Below are 22114 nucleotides of genomic sequence, written 5' to 3' on the forward strand. Positions count from 1 at the left end.
GCATCACAGGCTGATCACAAGCAGGATGCCCTGTGAACCAGAAAGAAACCTCCCCAGTTTCTTGTTATTACCTGTTATTCTATGTTTAGCTCATTTTCAGGGTAGTTTGCATATGAGTATTCTGCATTGCCTGCAAATGAAGTCACCCTGGGAGCAGCAGGGCTCAGGGGGCCTGGATTTTGGTGGTTTTCATTCATTTCTGTTCCTTCCCAGAGTCAAACTCGGACTAGGACACTTCCCTTAGGGCAGACACTGTTTGGGGTCTCTCCTAAAGTCTGACCTTTCCAAGAAACACATCTGGGAAGAGCAACTAGCCCTGGCTGTGAGCGTGGCTAAGCCAAGAGCGTAACAGGAGCCTTTGATGTTCTTTATAAGGAAGCACACATCACTGTATTCATTTCCTTATCTTCTTGACAGAGTCGGTGGTACGGCTTATCAGGCCATCTGGAAAGCACATTGTGTTCTCGGTAGACTGCACAGACAGCTCAGGGGAGCTCAGACAGACTCACTTGGTGTCAAACTTCTCGCTGCTCACCAGCCTGTAGCACCTGCCCGGCAGCCTGGCTGGGGGAACGGCTCGTTCTGAAGCTTGGGTTTGTGATGTGCTGAACTCTCCCATTGGCATTAAAAAGGAGTTGTGAGAGCTTAGACTTAGACCCTGTTAACATCAGGTATAGCCAAGTAGTTCAACACCATCAAAATCTGAGACTTCTCCATTAGAATGCATTTATTTGAAAATATCTTAAAATGCCTCGCTAACATTTCAGAGTGAATGGTCAAGCTTGGTCCCTCCCCACAGTCCACCCTTGCTCAGTGGAGTGTCCTGCCATCCCAAACAGCGGCAAGATGAAACTCCTTTGCTCATTCAACGGCTTCCATGACTTCCATCACGAGAGTTCGTGGTCCTGTCATGATGAGGCTGCTGATGGTTTGATAGTCCAGATGCAAAACGTACATACCATTGACTGAGAAAACAAACTGGCACACCTGCAAGGAGAGGAAGGGCAGGTTACCTTCAGCTGGTGCTTTGTGGAAACTTCTGCTTATGACTGAGGAGAGCCAGAGGCTGCAATACAAATAACTTGCTACAAAATCCTGCAAACCCTAAAGCATTACCACTCCATAAGCAACACTAATAATCACTGTGCTACGATCATAAAAAGACACCAAAGGGATTTAGACTGTGAGCTAACAGAGGAAAAAAAAGACTCATTTGTGAGCAGTGGTTCATTTCACGGATGGAAATGAGGCACGATATTAACATCTAGCAATTTGGTAGCAAATGAGATTAGGTAAGGAGAAATGAACTGAGCTCTTGAGTAAATGAAACAAATTCAGCCATCCCCTTCCAATCCTGCCTGGAGCAAACATAGACTCATGCTCTGTCTCTGAAGAATCCCATTATTTCCAATATCCATGGGACTTCAGGCTTATGTCAGCTTGTAGAAACTACTCTCTTTCTGCTGGGGTTTCTATAGGGAACTGTGAAACTCTACATCTCTTTCATTCACACCTGAAACTCTACACACAAAACCCATACATGCTTGGGTCTAAAATATGTTTCAAGACGTCAATTCATTTCTGGAAACACTGGAAATTACTTGATGAAACAAAACAAGGTATCAGTCTAAGGTCATTTAGCTTTCAGGTACATGGTAAATCGTTCCATGCAGAACTACATCATTAATAGCAGAGAAACACAAAACACTTTACATCTCAGGAGCTGTGAGAGCAGGTGATTCAAGATAAAACTCTGCTCCTTCCCTGCTTCGCTCAGGTTATATACAGTTACTTGTTTTTAGTAGCTCAAACAGAGTTTCAACATCTCCAAAGTCTATCACAGGGACAGCTTAGTTTTGTCAGAGGTTTTTTTTCCTATTTTAGCTGCCTGCAGCCTCTGTTCTGCCCTGGCAAAAGGCAAATCTGCTGCCCTGCAGCCACACATGGTGCACATTGCCTGCAGAGAGCATCCTTCATCACAGCACCGTGGAGATCCATCCACCTACTCCAACAGACTGATCTCCAGTGCAGAAGGTGGGAATATGGAGGATGTGCTCAGCCTGAACACCTCAAGCAGGACATGAGTCCTGCCTCCTGTTAAGTCATCATGAGGCAGAAGTACCTTCATCCCTGCGGCAGCAGCAGGTCCTCCTGGGTCCACCGCCTGGATGTGGCAAGGTCTTCCTCCTCGGACCACAAAGCCCCAGCCCACTGCATCCCCCACAATCTACAAGTAGGACAAAAGAGCTTTAAAAAACAAGGAATGGGCTGGATAGAAGAGATGCATCTGTTCCTAGTGAGATGGAGAGCTCTGCTCATGATCCTGCTCTGTCATGGGTGGGAGAGAAAGGGCTGCGCACCAAGCAAGATGCAGAACCACAGATTAATTGCTCTCTGCAAAGCTGCTTTCCAGTTAATATTCTCTGCCAGCAAGTGCAGAAGAGCTACGCACAGGCACCATGAAATTGAAGTGCAAAGCATGCACTGAGAGCATGTTGAGAACATTTCCAGAGCACGCACACGATGCCTTTTCCCTGGCACAGAGAGCATTTCCAGAGTGGAAGTAACCACTCTTTTCCCACTGATCTCAAGCTGTCAGAACAGTTTGCTGTAATACTGCGACCATCTGATGCGACTAAAAGAGAAAAGGAATTCCCAAAGGACTTTGCACATTACCCATATAAATAAATAACAGCAACCGCACAGCTAAGCAGAAGGAAATGAGCCATGAAAGGCCTGGGCTGGCAGAGTTGAAGGGCAGGGCAAGAGCGTTCAGCAGGAGAATGAACGGCAAATCCTCATACGTGCCATGTTAATCACCGGCTTTATTTTCCTTGCTCCTTCTTGCCAATTTCTACAGCACAGTTAATTTGGGAAACTGATCCACGGCTCTCCTGTAAGCCCTCTTGTGTCAAAGCAGTGTGGCAAGACAGCCCTCATGCTTCCTAAACTGGCTACAGTGAGATTCCCCCTTTCAAAGGTGGGCAGCAAAGGGCTGAGAAGTTTTATACAAAAATAAACAAGCACTACGGGTGCTGAGTGTGAATGTTGCCCAACAGTTCCTGCCAGAACCTACCAGCCCTGCCTTGACCAGTACTACAGCTTTAGAAATAATTAGAAAAGCAAAAGCCCAAAACTCAGGTTATCTGCAGCATCCTGGAGATTTTTGCAGTGTGTTCATTTTGTCCATGAAAAAAGCCCATCCTAAGAAAGGCAAGAGGGGCCCTCAGATGCTCCCTGCTCAGTGCTGCTCCATCAGATGCTGATAGATCGTATTGATATCAACACATCTGATCTGCAGCAGGAACCTGAGAGATGCTTAGAACCGTGCACAAAGGTGACATCTGTGTGACACAGGGTGAGTGTCAAGCTCTCAACCCTCACAAGACTTGACTGATTGTATTTGTACGGAGCTGGATGAAACATAAATGGGAGTTTTTCTGTCCAGGAAAAGTTCTCTTTCCTGATCTACCCCTTAAATATACATTAAACTAAAGCAGAGGCTGTGCACATTTTCACCCACAAGAACATTTGCAAACATTGACCCACTAAGGCTCACCAAGAAAAAGCTGAGATGATGTGACATGCAATCAAAGTTCCGACACACAGAGGTCAGAGCAGCAGATAGAGCTATCAAAGAGCAATCAGAGAGCTCAGTACTGCCGGCTTAGCAACACCGTTCGTTGTGGTCACTTACGGTTAGTGTCTTCTTGATGTAGGGGGCCCCAGGGGACAGGAGCTCTTCATTGGTGATGGGTTTCTTTAACACTAGAGCAGAAGGTGACGGATGCTGTCAGAATCAAGGGTTTCATGCAATAAAGTGCATAACGAGGCAGCCTGGGGGTTACCGTGGGCTGGAGAACAGATGTTAGAACCAGCCGCAGTCACTGCACACAGAAGTCTTTGCAGTCACCTCAAAGTTCTTCAAAACACTCACACAACTTTTCAAATCCAGACTCAGAGGTGAGGCTGACCCTCTCCTCTTGCAAGTCACCGAGCTGACACTGAATGAGTTGGGACCTGAGGCTTGAGCTCACCCGTGCCCTGAAGGAGCAGAGGTATCCCATGCAATGCAGAAGCTCTGACCTGATTTGGGGTTGCACTCAGCCACAGGAGGGAACGCCAACGTAGGAGCAGCGCTGAAGTAGGGATTGGAGTTTCCAGCGAGGGAAGTGATGCTGCTCCTTCGAACCGCTGAGACAATCTTGATCTCCTTGTTGGTCTGGACTGAAAGATGCACAAATAACAGTTACTCAAGGAAGGAACAGACTAGTTTAAAACAACTTCCCCACCAGCCTGACCCACATCTGAAAAGTAAGCATGCACTGAAAATGCGTTTGAGCTAAGAAAGAATAAAACTAGCTTCAAAGAAAGATCAAGAGCTGAGTTGACAGTAAATTCAGTTATTTTCTTGTGATTGAGACTGCAACCGCGTCATGGCATCCACGACAAACAGAGGAGTGGTCACTTCATGGGGTGCCTGGAAGAACATCCTCAGCTCTGGGATGCTCTGGTAACATCATCCTCACTTTCACACGCCTTCCCAAACACATCCACAGTTACCAGAGAGAAAGCTGGTGTTGCCTGGGTCTGGGTTGAGCTTGCGAAGGCAGAAGGGGCTGTCAGGGCTCTCGGACAGGGCACGAGAAGAGTTCTCATTGAGTAACTCTGTGAGACGCCGCCTCCGTCGGAAGTTGGTCCAGAATTGGTAGAGGAGGTCACTGTCAAAGAAGTGATGCCTGTTGGAGACTAGGAGAGAACAGGGGAGGAGGGAGAGGCTGAAGGAGTGTGAAAAAAATATAGCAAATATACTCGGGGACCCAAATGAATTGCTTGTAATGCTTCTGTGTTCTACTGAGGGTTTTCTGACTGTTTCAGAGTGCTATCTGCAGGGAAGGAGGAACAGCAGGGCCATTTCCCCAAGGGATGCCATCTCCCCAAGGGATGCCATCTCCCAGGGGCGCACCACTGAGTCACAGCCCTCTGTCACCTGCCCCAAGACACTCAGAGAACTCCCTGCCTTCTGAATTGGAAGTTTAATTCCTGCAAATCATTATGATCTCCAGCCAAGCGGAGCTGGACATCACATCCTCACAACCCAGCCCTCCAAACCCAGGGGCGGATCCCAGTCCTGCGGCCGGAGGCTTTGAAGAGCCGAAGAGCAATAGCTCAGATTTCAGCTCAAAGCCTCTGCGGGTGGTGGAATATGATTGCTCCGATTTCAAAGGTCACCAGCTCCAAACATAGAACTAAAAGGTCCCATTGCCATCTCCAAGCGGGCACTTGACCAGCACTTGTTGCATGACATGAATGGGGGTTTGTTCTTAGTGCAGCCCTGACAACCGCGCTCGTCTCTTGCTTTCCACCCCGACCCTCGCTCACCATGCTGAATGATCCCGTGTTCCAGCAGCGCGCGTCCCAGCTCCACCGCTTCCTTTCGGTTCTCCACTTCTCCCTCCTGAACCAGCCAGTCAATCATCTCGCAGCCCAGGAAAGTCCTCTGGTACTTCACTGAGTTCTCCTCCCTCACCTTCAGAATTGACTCTTCCACACTCACCAGCCTGGCACAGGGGTGGGACGAGGATCCTGTGATGCCATCCAGCCCCGCCGCCCCTCGCGGGAGCTGCAGCCAGCCCAAGCAAGGCCAAGAGAAGTGGGCAAAGCGTTACAGCCAAGACATCGCTGCCTGGGAGCAGTGGGAAGGGAGGGAGAGATGCAGAGCTGCAGTCAGGCAGCTTTGGAAATCTTCATCGCAGTGGAGAAAGCAGCTTCAGCCAAACCAGCTGCGACCTCGGCTAAAGACCATGAGGGGAAAGCCAAGCAAGCAACCGAAGGCACACAACAAAGAGCAGATAGTCCAAACTGATGGAGAAGGTGTGTTTCAGTAAACACAAGTTCGGTCTGCAGCAGATGCAAGAGCTAAATCCTGTGTCTCCACGAGAGGGTGCAGTGGGCTCAGCCATGAGATGCTCTCCCTGGTCCCACGGCCAACACCGAGGAAAAGCGAAGTCCAAGGGAGGGACGTCTGCCAGAGGGGTAGGGAGACAGCAAAATCATCACCCACCCGGCTGAAGGACTTCTCCCTCAGTGCCAGTTGGTGAATCTGACTGACAGGGTTTGAGGATGAGGAAAACGTGAAGAGGCTGTCAAAGGCAACAGGTCCAGAGCAGGGGGGTCTGTGGTTGAACCCAGTCTAACAAAAGGACTCGTGAGATATCTGGAAAAATGGCTTGCATTTAGAACCAGAAACAACCAGCACAAGGAAAACTAAACACTTGGAGGTAGAAGGAATTGTTTTCTCTACTGTCTGAGAATTAGTTTTTCCATTACAAATTTTGCAAATAGGCTAAATGAAGTGCAGGGATCCAGGCCCACGAGAGCCCCAAAATCCTGTACCCTGCTGATTTTGGTGGAACATAAGTCGTACCAGTGCTAGTGGAAGCAGCCTGGCCAGGGATGCTGAGGGAAACAGCCGCTGGACCTGCCCATCCCAGGAGCACCCAAACTGCAGCCCGGACCTCAGCACTTCCCTGTGCTGGATCCCAGAACCTGCCCTGGGGCTGGAACCCCTGGAAGCATCATGACTTCAGAGTAAAGCTGCTGCCCCAGCCCCAAAGAGGCCAGTTGTCCTGTGGCTGTCACAGGGCTCAGGAAACAACATTTCCTGATGCTCCAGCACTGAGAAGGAAGAGAAAAACCAACCACAGAGCATCAGCAGCCAGCACAGCCAGCAAACTGCATCCCAGAGCCCCTTGCCGAGAGTGATTTTGCAGGGGAAGGACTCACGTACTTCTCATACAGACTCTGCCCTCTCATGAACACCTTCACGTCCTTGCTGAGCGGGAAGGTCCCGTCGTCCTTGCGGAAGCGGTACAGCAGCTTGGCGTCCTTGTAGTCCGAGTGCTCGTCACAGACTGAAAGGAGGAGTTCAGGGCAGGGACATCAGCACTGCCGGTGTCCGTCAGTCCGTGAAGGACAGACAGAGCTGTGCTGGCTCAGCAAGGCGTTATCTCCAGGTTAGAGCTATGGGGGATGCGTGTGATGTCCTTCTCTGTGTCCCTCATGCCACACAGCAACCAGCATCCCAGCCTTCCCTCTCCAGATTAGATGGTTACGAATGGTACTGGTGGGAGAGCTCAGTCCCACTGAACAGACCTTGGGAAAACTTGAGTTTGAGTCTACATTTTGATCCAGACACTAAAATGTTCATTAGAACAAACTGGGAGGATGTCTTTTTTTTTTTTTTTTTTTCCCCTGCTTGGTTGGTTTTCAGGTTTTGTTTGTTTGGTTTTGCTTTTGCTTTTTAAACATTTTAATCTTAATGTTTTGGTTTAGACTAAAAGAAAAACAAACACAATTATCTCAATCGCCTATTTTTTTTTTTTCAGAAAACTACTGCCACATGTAAGCAGACTTGGAGGACAGGAAGAAAAAACCCCATACTGCATCCAAAACCCCATAAAAATCACCTCTGTCCCTGTCAGAAATTCCTGTAAGCTAAACTGTATAATGACACCAACTTTTCCACATGATTTTGTGCCAACTCTGCACAATTCATTTGCACAGCAAACTGACCTCAGAGAGAAATTTTTCTTCAAAGCTACATGCATGGAACGGGAATAATCAAATCTATATGAAATGCCTCTGTTTCATCGTGGGGGTAAGCGCACACTTTGTAATGCATGGCTGTTAAGAGCATGCAATATTTAGCAGATAAATATTTGGAATATGTCTTTGAGATAAAGTTGCCTGCAAAAGATTCCTAGACTACAAATCAAAGCGAAAAAGGGAAAAAAGAGGGGAAAAGGGGAAAAAAGGGAAAAAGGGGGAAAAAAAAAAAGGGAAAAAGGGGGAAAAAAAAAAAGGGAAAAAGGGGGAAAAAAAAAAAGGGAAAAAGGGGGAAAAAAAAAAAGGGAAAAAGGGGGAAAAAAAAAAAGGGAAAAAGGGGGAAAAAAAAAAAGGGAAAAAGGAAAGAAAAAAAAAGGGAAAAAGGAAAACAAAACACCCAGCCCAAAAATCACAGTCCAGCTCTTAAATCAATCGGCAGTAAAGAATATGCCCAGAAAACAAACAAAATTAGTCAAAGGGGGGAAAAAGCTACAAAGATTTCCTCACTAAAGTAATGTAATCCACTCAAGTAAAATCCAAAAGATGCAAGATATTTCTTGAGAAAATTTTAGCACTTGTTCATTCTTCTGAGCAAACTGGCAAAACTTCATTCCCTGTTTGGTGAGCAGCTCAATGCCAAAAACTGTCGGATTATCTGGAGTTCATTGTTCCTCCTGAGCACTTGTCTCGGTGTGAACGCAGGACACTAAAGCCTGCGACTCATGGAGCAAGAACGCAGGTCAGGAAGGTTGTTTTAAAAGGTGAAAGTTTTGCATCTTAACAACTCCAAGGAGAAGTGATTCAGACGTCATTGCAATCAGGAATTGCACATAAAACCTTACACGACTGTGCCCATAGAAAACCAAAGCATTTGTGCTATTTGAAGACCGATTTCAACGTGTTTCCAGCATGTAACAGAGTAACAGCTCAAACCACATCAGACCATTAAGAAGCAGCACAGACAATGATCTTCATGAGATAATTATCGTCTTCTGGATCCCAGCAGAGAAGAGGACAAACAGTTTAGACAGCTAATTGCAAAGCACTTAGCCCAGTGCTGCGGTTACCAGGCAGCCCCGTTTCCATAGGACTAACAAAAATTAATGGTCATAAAGCAAGTAGGAAAGTCAACTTCTGTGTCCTGCCAGGAATTATCACAGAAGCAGGAGGGACGCGTTCGCGATAAGCAATCAGAACAGCACTGGTACCCAGCACTGCACAGGCTTAATTAACTAATAGATTTGTTTGAAACTGTCGGCTGGAGAGATGGAAAAACAATCAGTTTTAAGTATTAATGGTTAACCGAGAACTCGCTGCTTCAACTTTACGCTTTTGTGATAAAGCACAGCAGCAGTTTATTTTTATTCGAGGCAGCTTAATGTAAAGGGCATTAACCTCACCAAGCAGCAGATGGTGACGGAGGGTTTGCATTGCAAGGGGGCAAGGCAGCTAATTCTGCACCCTAGAGAAGAGGGGGGAAGAGAGGGCTGAATTTGCTAGGGTTGTCGTCTGCTTCCTGGTTGGGCACAAAAAGAAAAGAGAAAAAAAAAAAAAAAAAAAAAATCACAGGGAGAGAAACAGATCTTGGCCAATTTCAAGCACTGATTTCCCATCGTTGTGTTGGGACCAAGGGGACCCTGGGGATTGCTCTGCAGCGCAGGGACAGGTGCAGACCACAGCGCATGACCTGAGTTAGTCCAAAACTGCTGAAAGTTCCAAATAATTTTTAAAAATAATAAAGCCTGAATACTAAGAGCTGGGCTTGGGCATCAAGGTTTTATTTCTCCTCCTTCCTTTTCCTAATTTTTTTTTTTTTAACAAGCTTTTGTGGCTTCACACACTGAATTCCCAAGGAGGCATTCCCACAGGATTGCTTCACCTCCAGGTTTACAAGTACAATATTACTTTTTGCTTTGAGCGGAATGGACTCCACACTGTTACTTGTCCCACCCCAGCATGGATGGGGAAACTGAGGAACACTGGGCCATTACAGTAAAAAAAATGAATTTTCCTGTAGATGTGAAGCATGTGTTATCATTCAGCTCCCACTTCTGCACAACACAAGGAGGAGGTAAAACAGCTTCTGTAAGAATATCCACCCCTGGCTGCTGGTGCAATTGCTGCAGGGCGATACAGGTGGAGGGTTACTGAACTCGCTTTCAAACAAGAGGCGTTTCAGATGATGATTTCCAAGCTCACATCCAGGGATGGTTCATCCACCACCTCTCTGGACAACCTGGGCCAGTGTTTTACCAGGAGGGTCACAAACAGGGACCTGACTATGCTTCTGTATCCTGGACTGATGAACACACACAGTGACCAGACACACAACCACCTCCCTGGGGAGAAGCCCACGCACCATGGTGGATGATGTAGTGGTCCATCAGCTTCTGCATGAGGCGGATGCCTGTCTCTCGGTCCGGTGCTTCTTTGTGGTCAATCAGCCAGTCTGTGAGCTCCTTGGCCACGAAGCAGTTTGGGTACGTTCGAAGGTGGTAACGCCTGTCCTTAATGAGCTTCCCATCGTGGAGGCGAAGCCTAGAGAGAAAGACAGCTGTTGAGCACAGCTGCTGTTACAGGGGAATTTGGGTCTAATAACCCAGCATCTGCCCAGCCTGGAGAAAATGCTGATGATTTGGGACTTCTGGCCAGCACCCAGTGACTTATAAATTCAAGAAAACCTCTTGGCTTTGCAAGATTGCATCAGTCAGTCCTCAGGAGCTTCTCCATCATCCTCTTCTCTCCTCCTGTCACTGTGCAGGTTATACAGCTGCCTGCACCAGGCTTAGTCTGGAGCAATGCATCTTGTTCTAAACAAGCCTCTAAAACACACACAGCAGCTAACAGGCTTGTGAAGAAGGACCAAAAGGCAGAAAAAAAATATAGTACATATATTTGTCATCTTGGCACCATTCTGTGTCTAGTTCTCCTTCCCTATAACCACGACAGCAGGAATGCAGCTGCTCCCAGGACGAAGCCTTTGTCACAGCTCAGGGTGGGAGCAGTAACGGGACCACTCGTTTCTTCTGCATGTGTCTAAGAGACAAGTGCCAGGTGGATTCCATGCACTACCCACTGATCCACGTACCATCTAACCCACAGTAACAGCAGAGAACAGACCTAACATTTTCTGGTTCAAACTGGGATAGACTGGGACTGAGTTTACCAAAACAACCACCGTCCTTTCCTGAAAACCCTGATATTATGGCTAGCCTGGGACTCCAACGGAAAGGTATATATGAGTGAATATATACTCAGGTGAGCATGGCTTTGACTTTTAAAAGGACCTTAACAACTGCACAAGCCACAGGGCACAGAGATCCTGTGTGTTCAAGCCAAAGCCAACCCAACTTGGCAGCACATCTGTCCAGGAGCCAAACTACTGCCCTGCAGTCCCAGCTGTTCCCGAAATACCAGCCCTGGAAAATGCGCAGTATAAGCAGCAAACTCGGGGGGAGATGTTAATTAAACATCTCCTCTGTAACTCCAGGATGTTTCTGGTTTCAAATTATTCATTTCAATTCGGTTTTGCCCCGGGCCAGTGTATTTTACAAAGGCATTAATCACTGCAGACTATTTAATGACTCACGTTCTTTTGTTCTTTTTGAAGACATGTACAACACAGCATGTTGGACAACAGTTACAGGCACCACACGAGAAATTTTAAATATCCTAAAAACCTATCAGATAATAACGGATTATCCTCTATTGTAGGATTTAACAAATACCAGGGTCTCGAAAGTCTTAAGATGAAAAGTTTAGTTGGATGAAGAAGTCTTAATTGGTTGTTGTAATTAATGCTGAGGCTACTACAAGCCAACACAATTCTTAACAGATATATTCAGACCTTCCAGGTAACTAAAATACGAAACCAAAGATTAATACATAACCAGCTCCCGGCCTTGCCTCTGACAGGCCTCCCTCAAGTCTGTATTCAGTATTTTATTCTCTTACATGGAAGGCTCATTCTCACACGTGACCAGGAGCCATTCTGCATATGGATTTTACCTGAAGAGGCTACAGACAACTGCTTGCTATTTTTAGAGTTTTTAGCTTTTTCCTTTTTTTTTTTTCTTTTTTTCTCTTTTTTTTTTTTTTTTTTTTCATGGTCCACTGTCCAAACCCAACCAGCCACAGCAGCAGCTGTGAACGGCGCAGCTCCCACCCCGACATCCCTCTGCTCCGGCGGCCGACAAGCCGTCATTTTTTATTTGCTTTCTTTCCTTGGTAATCAGCAAGTGGGCTGCCGCTTCAGAGGCATGTTCGGTGGAGATAAGAAATGTACCATGAGTATTCTGTTGCTATCAAGAGTCTGCAGGACTCTATAAAGACTATATATATACACATACACACATACATACATGCATGTCTTTACCCACAATAACACAAAGACCATAATCACACAATGCCTGAATAGGAATTGGTTGGGATAATATTATTTCACCTACAGGTCTTTTTTTAATCACATTCCAGAATACTGCAGAAAATGCACAGATCTTGTCAGGAAGAAAATTTAAAAGGAGAAAAAAAAAATATTTTCACCAAACAATACTACTTAAACCTAGGATTAAAAAAAAAATACACTAATTCTGAAACTATTCTATTGGGAACAATTGCCAGGACAGGAATTAAGTGGTATTCAAGGACTGCTGGAGCGGCAGCATCTTGGGCATTCTTGGTCTGTTTTAAGTTCGCAACGAGTTTGTTCTCTTGCTGCAGACCCAGCGGAAGATGCGCAGCTTGAGCGTCCTTGTGCTCTTTCTACTTTCCTCTTGTTTACTGTTTCCCATCATCTACAAGGAGACAAATTTTGTCCTTCAGACACAGAAGGACATAACACTGACTGCTCAGCTGACACCCTCTATAAACCTGTCCATGGACCATGTTGCAAAAACAAAGGCAGTGAAAGTATGAGTGGTTTATAATAATACTTCCAGACTAAAAAAAAAAAATTAAGGAAGCATGTGTAATGCAATATTGTGAGCTTTCTAGATGCCAGAACCTACACCATGTACACATTACTTCTTCAAAAGGAAAAAAAAAAAGGCAGAATAAGGCAAGGATGAAGTGCCTGCTGGAACATGAGAATCAACTCTTAGGAAACACTCAGGGCTTGGCAAACGCTGCGCCGCTTTCCCATGCGTTTGCTTTGGGTAACCAAGTTGTTTCTTTGTCAAAGTCACTACAAAGACATCATTATTCACCCTGTGTAACCTTGTTGAAAGGCAGATCTGCAGTAGTGTAAACAGAAGAAAAAAAAAAAAAAAAAGAAAAAGATCTCCAAAAGAAAAAAATCCCCAATAAAACCAAAGCACAAACCTCTAGGACATCAAGAGTTTAGGTCACTTCAGCTGTTATAAACACAACTTCCCTGCTCCTCCTCCACCAGCATTTTCCCAGCAGCATTACACATGTCTACTGCTGGACACCAACCCGAGCAGCTCCGCTTTATTACCTCTGCGTGTTCACATTTCACACAATTTCAGAACCAAGAGTCTAAATCTTGCTGAAGCAAAGGACTTTCTTGCACTGGAAAACGTGCTGTTTTTGCTGTCTCGCACTTGCACGACCAGATCAATCTCCCCGGGGATGCTCCCCATCACCTCCTGCCCATGGGAACAGACCCTGAGCATCTCAAATGCCAAGGTGGATCTTTCAAGGATATTAACTCTGGTTCCCATTTCCCCAGCAGGTAAGTACAAATGAATGGCCCTGGAAAGATGCGTCACTCGAAGGATGTTTTCTGTTCCTGTCTTTAAAGAAAAACAAAACAAAACAAAAAGCCCAAAGTGCCACAAGGATGTTTTATTTTCCTACTTGTGTTTAAATGTATATATAGGAAAACTGGACTTAAATCTCAAAAAGAAATCCCAGCAAGCACAAGTCTGCTTCCCAGTCCTCACTTTCACCAGCGCTGAAAATTTAATAATATGCTTTTTAAGGTCATTCTGATCACGTAGTCTCATCTTCTAAATAACATTAACCTGGTGACTGCCATATCAAGCAGTGTCCCATAAGTCCTGCAAGGTGACATCCCCACTTTAAGAGATCAAATTTCAACAGAGAAGCATCAAACCTCCTGTGGACCCAAGATTTTCAGCCAGGAATACAAATTTTGGTGTGTTCAGCTACAAACCTTTAAGTGAGCCCAATTTCCAGAGCATCAAAGCATGAACACTTTATTTAACAGCATCTCAATGTAAGTAGCTGAATAAAACACTCAGCACCTTTGAACAGTACCTGAAATCACAAATTTGTTCTACATAGGAGAAAACCTTCCTTGTCCTCTCACTTTGTCTGCCCAATGCATACATTTACCAAACACGTTACATTTAAGAGTGATTAATGCAGCTTAACAGAGTTATTAGAGAACAGCTGGTTCACTTGACCATGAGGAATACCCAGAAGAGAGAACACAAGGACTTGCCCATACTTGAGAAATTCAGATTACAGCAGGGTGTGAATTCAAAGTGCAGTAGCTGTTCCAGAATACCTCTGTGCAGATAAGCCATTTGTTGCAATTAGAAATGACTAATTGGGCCTCTTTTACAGAATGCCACCCAGCAACACACAGCACCCAGTCAAACCAGTGTGATTTTCACACAAGTTTGTTTGTCTGAAACAAAAAGAGGGACAGCAGGAGATATGAGGAATGAACCTGAGACAACATCCCTCCCAAACCCAAGAGCAAAATATCAGTGGAAATTATTATCTTCATCTTTTTGATGGGGAGAGACTCAAGATCCAAAACTTCTCTTCTCCTTCCATGGACTAGAAAGCAGTATCCCATGGAAGCAAAGGGACCCTGGTAGAGGGACAGCCTGAAGCATCCACTCATCCTTCAGTTCCTTTAGCGTCTGTTTGGTTCCCAGCTATCCCCACTAAGCCTTTTCCCCTCACCCCTCGTTTGTGCAGCTATTTCTGGCTGGGAAAAGCATCCTGACACAGACCAGACTCATCTCTCCAGCCAAACCAAACTCGGAGGGATTTGCAAACTTGCTGGGAAGCCAAAGAACTGTAAAGACAGAGCAAAGGTTTGTTTGATTAAATACAATAGCGGGGAGGCAGGGCAGGAAGCGGAGGACAAGGAAAAACAAATGTTTGAGATTTTGTGTAGATACAGCAGCATTATTTGCTGATTGAGGTTTATGGAGTCAGGGCAGATTGTGAGGCTCCTTTACATGCTTCTTTATTCCTTCCCTGGGGGAAAGCAGGAGAGCACAACATGGACACTGAGCTGCTGCCTGAGGCATCATCCAGCTGCTTTGCCTCAGTTTCCTCATTGCTACCTATTGGTCACCCAGGCCCTGGGAAGATTCGTATCACCCACCTCTCCATCACTGGGAGCACTGGGGTCCTTCCTCAGCATTTAGACCCATTATTCACAAACAAAGAACAGAGCAGTCGTGCTGGTTGAAATCCACCCTGTTTTCTCCACGCAACGCAGAGCTGGAGCGTTTCAAGAGCAGGTCAGGGGCACGAGGCAGCCAAGGCTGCCCAAAGGCAGATGGGGTTTGCTCCCTTCGCTGTTTGCAAAACAGCCCACGTGTCCCAGCATCACGGGTTTGGTGCATGCCAGATTCCGAGCTGAGAGCCTTCTCCTCTCCATCCACTCGTGCTTCCTACCCCTCCTGTCAGCCCTTCCAGCACAGATAACCCGTGCCAGGTTCACCCAGGGTACCAAACTGAACAGGAGCAAGCAGTTCAAGATTGCAACCTGCTGCCAAGGGCTTGGTCTGAAAACTCTCCGATTTTGAGACTTACGTTACCAGGAAACTCCAAAGTACTCCAGTTTCCCCAAGAAGTACATATATTTTGGGTTTTCTCTACAACTTTGTCCCGGTCAAACTAACGGAAAGATATTCCCACCCTGCACAAACCTGGCCTCCTCCCTTCAGGCTTGTAGCATCCTTTTTAAAGGCTCACGGTACATTCACACTGATAATGAGTGAAGTTTCCAGACAAATGTTGGGAGGAAAACCAAAACAGAACGGCTCCAGATACAAACATGGAAATTCTGCTCAAGAGCTAGAAAAGCCTCCAGTCGCATGCTAAGAGGAAAGGGGCAGGGCTTCCGAGCCCAAATACACAAGGAAAACATTTTCTCAGCTGCACAGGTTTCCTCACATAGGAGAAAATATTTCTGCCTTCACAAGAAAAAAACCTCAGAAATTGCTCAACAACTGGGACTCTCAACCAGCAGAAGTTCCCAACAGTGGCTTTCAAGAGATGGAAGACCTTACATGTTGCTGTGCAAAACAATTCAGGTGTATGACGCCCAGGGGACGACCTCCCAAATCATCCCCAAAAGTCCAAACACTCCCAGACGTGATGCTGCCCCAGCCAAGGACCAGGGACCTTGGGGAGCTGCTCAGTGCCACCACATCAGGCTCTGGGTTTAGGGGAGGGTGTAAAGGGATTAAAAAAAACCCCAAACAAACAAACACCTGTTGCCATCTGAAAGCATCTGCCTGGCACCTGGAGAGCAGGAGATGCCCAGGGAGGAGCAGCAGGAGAAGGTTCCATGGGAAAGGACCCGTTTCACAGGTGGTTTGGTGGGTGAAGGATCAGCAGATACTGGGAATGGGGAGGCAGCAGCACATGGGGGAAAGCACTTGCTCAAGGTTAAAGCTTTAAGCCTCCTGCTAGCAGAGCCCAGAGCCCCAGGGGCTAAGCGCAGCCTGGAGAAGGGCCCCGTCACCTCCTACCTCAGTTGCTCTCCAGCAATCATCACCTCTGCCCTGTAGTGCTGCTCCGTGGCTTTCTTCTTCAGGCTGTTGCTCAGGCTCTCCATGCCGAGCCGGGGGTGGCGGGGGGATGCACCCGGGGACCCCACACATCCCCTGGGATGCAGGTCCCGGAGATGCTCGGCCCCAGCGTGGTCCCCAGCCCGGCGGGGACGGTGCAGGTGGGCAGCCTAGAGTTGCTGGTTCCAGCTCCCCGCCTCTCCTTCTCTCCGTAGGCTCTGGAGGAGGAGCCTGCTGCAATCTGAGCCCGGCTTTGCTGCCTTCTCACCGCTCGGCTCCGGCCGGGCTTCAGCTAAAAGCCAGGAAGGTGGCAGGTCCATCTGCTGGGGACAGTGTTTGCTCTGTGTAGGTGAGTCCAGCAGGTTCTGGGCATACGCAGGCTGTAGAATGATCGGTTTGATTAGCAAGAAGATGGGCAAAATGCTTCCTGCCTTGTGCCCAGTCTTTCCTGTGAAGGGTTCAAGATGTGCCATTCTCTGATGCAAACCATGGGGTTCACTCCCAGCCCCCTCCCGAGGGGCTTTTCACCTCCCCCTAGCGTGAGTTGCATCCAACACTTGCTAAAAAGTGGGCTCAGAGCATCTTCATAGAATCACAGAATAGTTTGGGTTGAAGGGACCTTCAAAGCTTCCCCAGTGCCCCCCCTGCCATGCGCAGGGACATCTGCACCAGCTCAGGTTGCTCAGAGCCCCGTCCAGCCTGGCCTGGGATGTCTCCAGGGATGGTTCATCCACCGCCTCTCTGGGCAATCTGGGCCAGGCTCTCACCACCCTCAGGGGAAAAAATTTCTTCCTCATATCTAACCTGAATCTCCCTTCTGAGTTTAAAACTATCACCCCTTGTCCTGTCATACTACACCCTTCTAAAATTCTGTCCCCGTCCTTCTTATAGGCTCCATTTAAGTACTGAGTCCTTTAAGTATCTTGAGCCCTTCCTCATTGTGGCAGCCATCACAGAGGCTGGACACAGAAGCACAGGCTGTAATTAGCAAGAGCTGGCACTAATGAGACTGGGACTCCACTGGTGCCAAGCTGTTTGCCTGTATGGTGCTACCAGCTACAGCCTTTAAAATCTACCTCCAGGTACTGATACCCACCTCAGCCATTACCAGCCATTTTTGATTATTTGAGGTATTTTCTGCAGGCCAGAGCTGGCTTGAAAGCAATAGTGTTCTGAAGAGAAACAGGCAGAGGAAGATGGTTAATTACATCCATCATTACCATCAGATGCATGTGCAATTATATTTCCATTAGTTAAAGTAGGAGTGAAAAGTACAGGCTGGCATAAAGGACCAAACCTCAGAAATACAAACCTCCCAGAAGAGAACATGGGGGTAAGGGAAGAAAATTGTATCACCTAAGGAGATTCTGATTCAATCTGAAGCCTAATAAAGCAGCAGTAAACTAAATGCTGCCTTTAATTAGATAATCTTTAGCAGCAACTCGTCAGCCAGCAGCTAGTTAGCCAATATCCCCATCAGCACAAGCAGACCCTTCCAGGCTTTCACTCTTCGTACACTATAACATCACTAAATCAAACAAGCTCAGCATTTCAAGGAGCACAGCTCACAGCAGCCAGGGCTGAGCTCAAAGGCAGAGCTGTGTCCCTCCCGCCCCAAGCTGGCAGCGGGGACCGCGGGTCTTGGCACCTCCGAACAAGCTCAGTGTCCTGAAACATCGCCTGTGGTTGTAGGACAGCAGGCAAACCGAGGAGAACAGTTCTTACAGTTTGCTATCCTGGCTAAGCTGGTCCTGGGCTATCTGTGCTTCCAATGTCTTCCTCACCTTTTCTGACCTCTCTCCCAAAAGTGAAACTCACTGAAACATGTTTGTCATCAAATCTTGAGAAGGGAGATTTTTAGATGGTGATAGCTGGGCTCCTGGATTGCCAAGAGGTGGATGCTGAAAGATTTCAGAGAGGAAAACAGATGCCTTGCAGGCTCTTCAGAGAGAAGAACCCAGTAACACCCAGCTATGGATAGAGTCACTGATAAATACTGCTAATTATTGCCAGTCCAGGAGGGGATTTTCACACCATCCCAGGAGAGACCCAGCTCTTGTATCTGCTGTTCCGTAGGTGCCCGGACACATCTTTCCCAGGGCTGAGTACAAGCCATGCAGCTCATTTCTCACGGTGCGGTATGCAGAATCGCTTTGCTGAGGGCTGCAGGTGCGGTTGAGCTCCTTGCTTGGATGACTGTGGATGTGGTTGACTTCATCTGATACCCTCTAGGTCTTCTGCCCCATAACAGAGCTCTACATCAGGCTTTCACCCATTTGTCATTCCACCATGTCTGTATCCTTTCCCTTGATCAGGATGCAAGCACAGGCGGAGGGTATCGCCACCTGCGTGGGACAGGCATCCGACACCATGAGGTGTCAGCACTCCTGTGCAAGCATTCGGGGCATGCATTGGCCTTCTCCAGCCAGCCAAGTACAAAGCACAGTCTGAGCAGAGGGAGAGAAGGTGGGAGAAGATGTCTCTGTGCATGCAGAGATGGGGGCAGAGCAAGAAAGAACTGATAACACAGGGTAACAGCAGATAGGCTGGAAATAATGCTGGTCTTCCTCTGGCCAGCATCACCACTGGCTCTCTGGGGATGAGGAGCAGCAGAGGTGGAGCCGGTGGGGCTGAACAAATCTCAGTCTCGTGCTCCCATCCAAGTCAAACAGCCGCTGCAGCCCGGCTGTGCAGAGAGCCGCAGCGATGGGCTGCACCAACAAGGCTCCTTCTATCCCAGCTCACACTCTCTCCCGTGTCTTTGCTGATCACACGACGCTGTAAATGCAGGAGAACAGGCTCCCCTTGTGCACAGGCTCAGCTGGCGGCTCTCGGGCTGTCTCCTGAAGCCCGTTCGAACAGTGCTGATGCTGGTGTGTCTGCTCTAGCCCCAGCAAATGGGCCTTTCAGGTGTCCCCAGGGCAGGCAGGGCTCATTCGTGCCCAGTGCCACAACATCCTTCACTCGTAACACGAATGTGTGCCGTGGGGAGAGCTTCCCAAACCTGCCCATCTCATCGCACCACAGGCAGCTGGATCCCACCCCCTGCCCACAGTCAGTGTTCATCACCAAAGCTGAAGCCTGGCTCTCATCCATCGCTCCTGGGCCACCCAGCCACCACACACACCATCCTTTCCCCGAGCCCAGGGCTACCGTGCAGTTTGCCAAACACCAGCCACTGTGGGCAGCTGTTTTCCTGCATCCGCTGCGTATGCAGGGCTGCGTTTCATGGTAGAAGCAACAGTACAGAGCTAAAAGCAGAATGGTCTGAGGTTAAAGTCTCCTTGTTACCAGCAGAAGGGGTTGAGAGGGTTCACCTGCTGCTCGGGTTGGTCCCACGACCATGTCCTCTCACTGGGGAGGTGCCCAAGAGACCAGGGGTTCCCCCTTTGCTTCCTTTCTGGGTCTGGTATTCTTCACTTCACCTAGAGACAAACTGCTGCTGGTTTATTCATTGGATATTGAAAGTGTTCCTTAAAAAAAACCCAACCAACCAACCAACCGAGGCTATTTAAAATGAAGCTCCAAGCTCAAGAGTGAGTCTTTTGCTATTATAGTAATAAGGTAAAGGATTTCAGCTCTTGCCAGCTTCTTTCATGAAAAGCACAGGAGGAAAAAAGCTCTGCCTTTCTTGCAGGGAAGCAGAGAGCTGCAGAAATCTCCTGTGCAGGGCAGGAGAGCCCAAGATTCAGATTTTTCCTGCTCTGAGTGGGCACATGCTATGCCAGCAGTCTGCAGCTGCAATCAGCCCTCGCTTCTTCCTCCCCACACCGATTTTGATTTAGCTTAGCAAAAAAAAAAAAAAAAAAAAATTCACAGCCAACATCAACACACTAAAATCCCTGATTTTGCAGGGCCTGTGTTTACTCTGCATGAGAAAGAGCATCCCACGCCACCTGGCAGCGAGATGTTCTTGCCAGAGACCATTTGTCCCCAGCCAGGTGTGCTCACCTGGGCTGGAGCCCGGCCAGCTGGGCTGGGCGGAGCCGGGCATTGTTTGGGAGCCAGGCTCTCCCTGCTGCTTGCAGAAAAATCAAGTTTATATTTGGCTGTAAATCTCACAGACCCACACCTGGGGCTATTTGCTGCTTAACCCATCGGTGGCAGCGCCACAGCACAATGCTGGAGGCCACCTCACAGCCAACACCTCGGTACAAAACCAGTCTAAATAGCAGATTAGCAATACTGGGAGGGTCTTGCGTGGAGATCTCTCACCCAACAGCACCCAGGGGAATGGGTTTGTAGCCATTAAAATCAGCCTTGAGATCACTGTGCACCAGGGAGGGGTGTTTGCACCACAGAGACTCCATTTCTGCGTTGGCAGCTGATAATGAGACTGGAGAGCAGCATCCTCAGAGCCCAACAAGTTTGGGAAGATTTATTACATTCTACTTGTAGAAAATGAGCGTGTTATTCAGCAATTTCTCATTAGCCAGATATAAATCTCAGCTGGAGCTCTCGTGTCATTGAGTGTCCTTCATTTTGCTCCAGAAAATGAATTTGGATGTTAGAGAAATATGTATTGTTTGTTTCCACAGAAAAGAAGGACTGCTAGCCCCAAGTAATCAAGAGTAAGTCCAAATAATCTGGCCGGCTTCAAAAGAGCAAATAGGGGGATCTTTGTTTCCCTTAAAATTTTAAACAATTACAGCTCAGTCATGGTTCTCCAAAATTACAAAGAATAGAAATTCAGCTTGGGAAAAAAAAAAAAAAAACAAACCACAAACCAAACCAACCAACCAACCAAAAAACCACAAGCAAAAAAACCCACACAAAAAACAAACCCACAAAAAAACCACCACACACACACAAAAGTTCCCCATAATAAACCAAAACCCTGAAAAATTAAATTATCCCACAACTGCATTGCTTCAGGACCTGCAGCTTTAATGAAAACACCACCAAATACTTACCTTCATAATGAACTAAGAAACGTTTTCATTGGGAAAAAAAAAAAAAACACAAATAACAACAACAAAAGAAACACACTTGTGCCACAAGACCAAGAACCTGCATGTTCTTCATTTCCCCATTCCTCAACAGCTATTAGAATAAATATTAAAAACCCCTGACCTGGGTCGGAACTGTGTCTATAATTGGCCACTGTGCAGCATCAGACCCACACTTTTTCCAGAGAAGAAACCCTCAGGCTCCAGAGGTGGGCAAGTTTCCAGTGTTGCTGTGCCATACCTGTACCAGGAGGGATGAAGGGGACAACCCTGTCCCAGCTCCATACCACAAATCTGCAGCTTCCTCCTGGTAAAGAAAGGGCCATTAGGCTGGTTTAACAGCAAAGGGCCAGGATAACAGGGGTTAATAACAGTCTAAACCTGGTCTTTGTTAGAGCCTGAGCTCCAAACTACCTCCATCCAGCCTGGAGCACTCAGACAGAAGGAAGGGAGAGCCAAAATCCTCAGGGAGCAAGTAGAATGAAAAGAGTACATGTGTGTGGTTGGGGGAGAGGAATTCACATAATGAAGGGTTAACACAGCGTGAAAGTCAAAGGCAGAGGGTGGGATGGGGCTTTGGATAGCAGGTACACCAGCAGGAACACATCCCTAACCCTGCATCCAGCTCTTCAGCCCTCCTAGGCACCAGGTTCCATGTTCCATGCACAGTAGCACAATCCCCTCTAGAGGAAGGATGGAGAAGATGCTCCTCACCAGCAGCGTCCTCCGACCACAGGCTCCCAAAGCAGCATCTTCTGCGTGAGCTGGTAGGTTGCCCTGGTCCTTCAGCACAACGAGTGTGAGAGAGGG

At 47.4% G+C, this 22114-nt stretch overlaps 1 protein-coding gene across 1 annotated transcript; it reads right to left on the bottom strand.

Annotated features, from left to right (window-relative positions):
- Nucleotides 1–799: 799 nt before the first annotated feature.
- Nucleotides 800–16496, bottom strand: LOC135994809 (DEP domain-containing mTOR-interacting protein-like). The gene is made up of 9 exons (XM_065645689.1): nt 16317–16496; nt 9968–10146; nt 6791–6914; nt 5383–5561; nt 4564–4749; nt 4087–4227; nt 3698–3768; nt 2123–2227; nt 800–987 (listed from the first exon to the last, which is right to left on the bottom strand). Exons 1-9 carry the CDS (start codon nt 16400–16402, stop codon nt 862–864), a joined length of 1197 nt encoding a protein of 398 aa, XP_065501761.1. The 5' UTR covers nt 16403–16496; the 3' UTR covers nt 800–861.
- Nucleotides 16497–22114: the final 5618 nt, after the last annotated feature.

This window comes from Caloenas nicobarica, chromosome 15 (assembly GCF_036013445.1).
Source record: "Caloenas nicobarica isolate bCalNic1 chromosome 15, bCalNic1.hap1, whole genome shotgun sequence".
Lineage (NCBI taxonomy): Eukaryota > Metazoa > Chordata > Aves > Columbiformes > Columbidae > Caloenas > Caloenas nicobarica.

Excerpts from the sequence above, each read along its gene's own strand:
- LOC135994809 (XM_065645689.1), bottom strand. The coding sequence starts at position 16,402 with ATGGAGAGCCTGAGCAACAGCCTGAAGAAGAAAGCCACGGAGCAGCAC. Across the intron at positions 4,228-4,563 it reads CAACACCAGCTTTCTCTCTG|TCCAGACCAACAAGGAGATC; the intron begins GTAACTGTGGAT and ends TGCATCTTTCAG. Across the intron at positions 3,769-4,086 it reads TGAGTGCAACCCCAAATCAG|TGTTAAAGAAACCCATCACC; the intron begins GTCAGAGCTTCT and ends CTTCTGCTCTAG.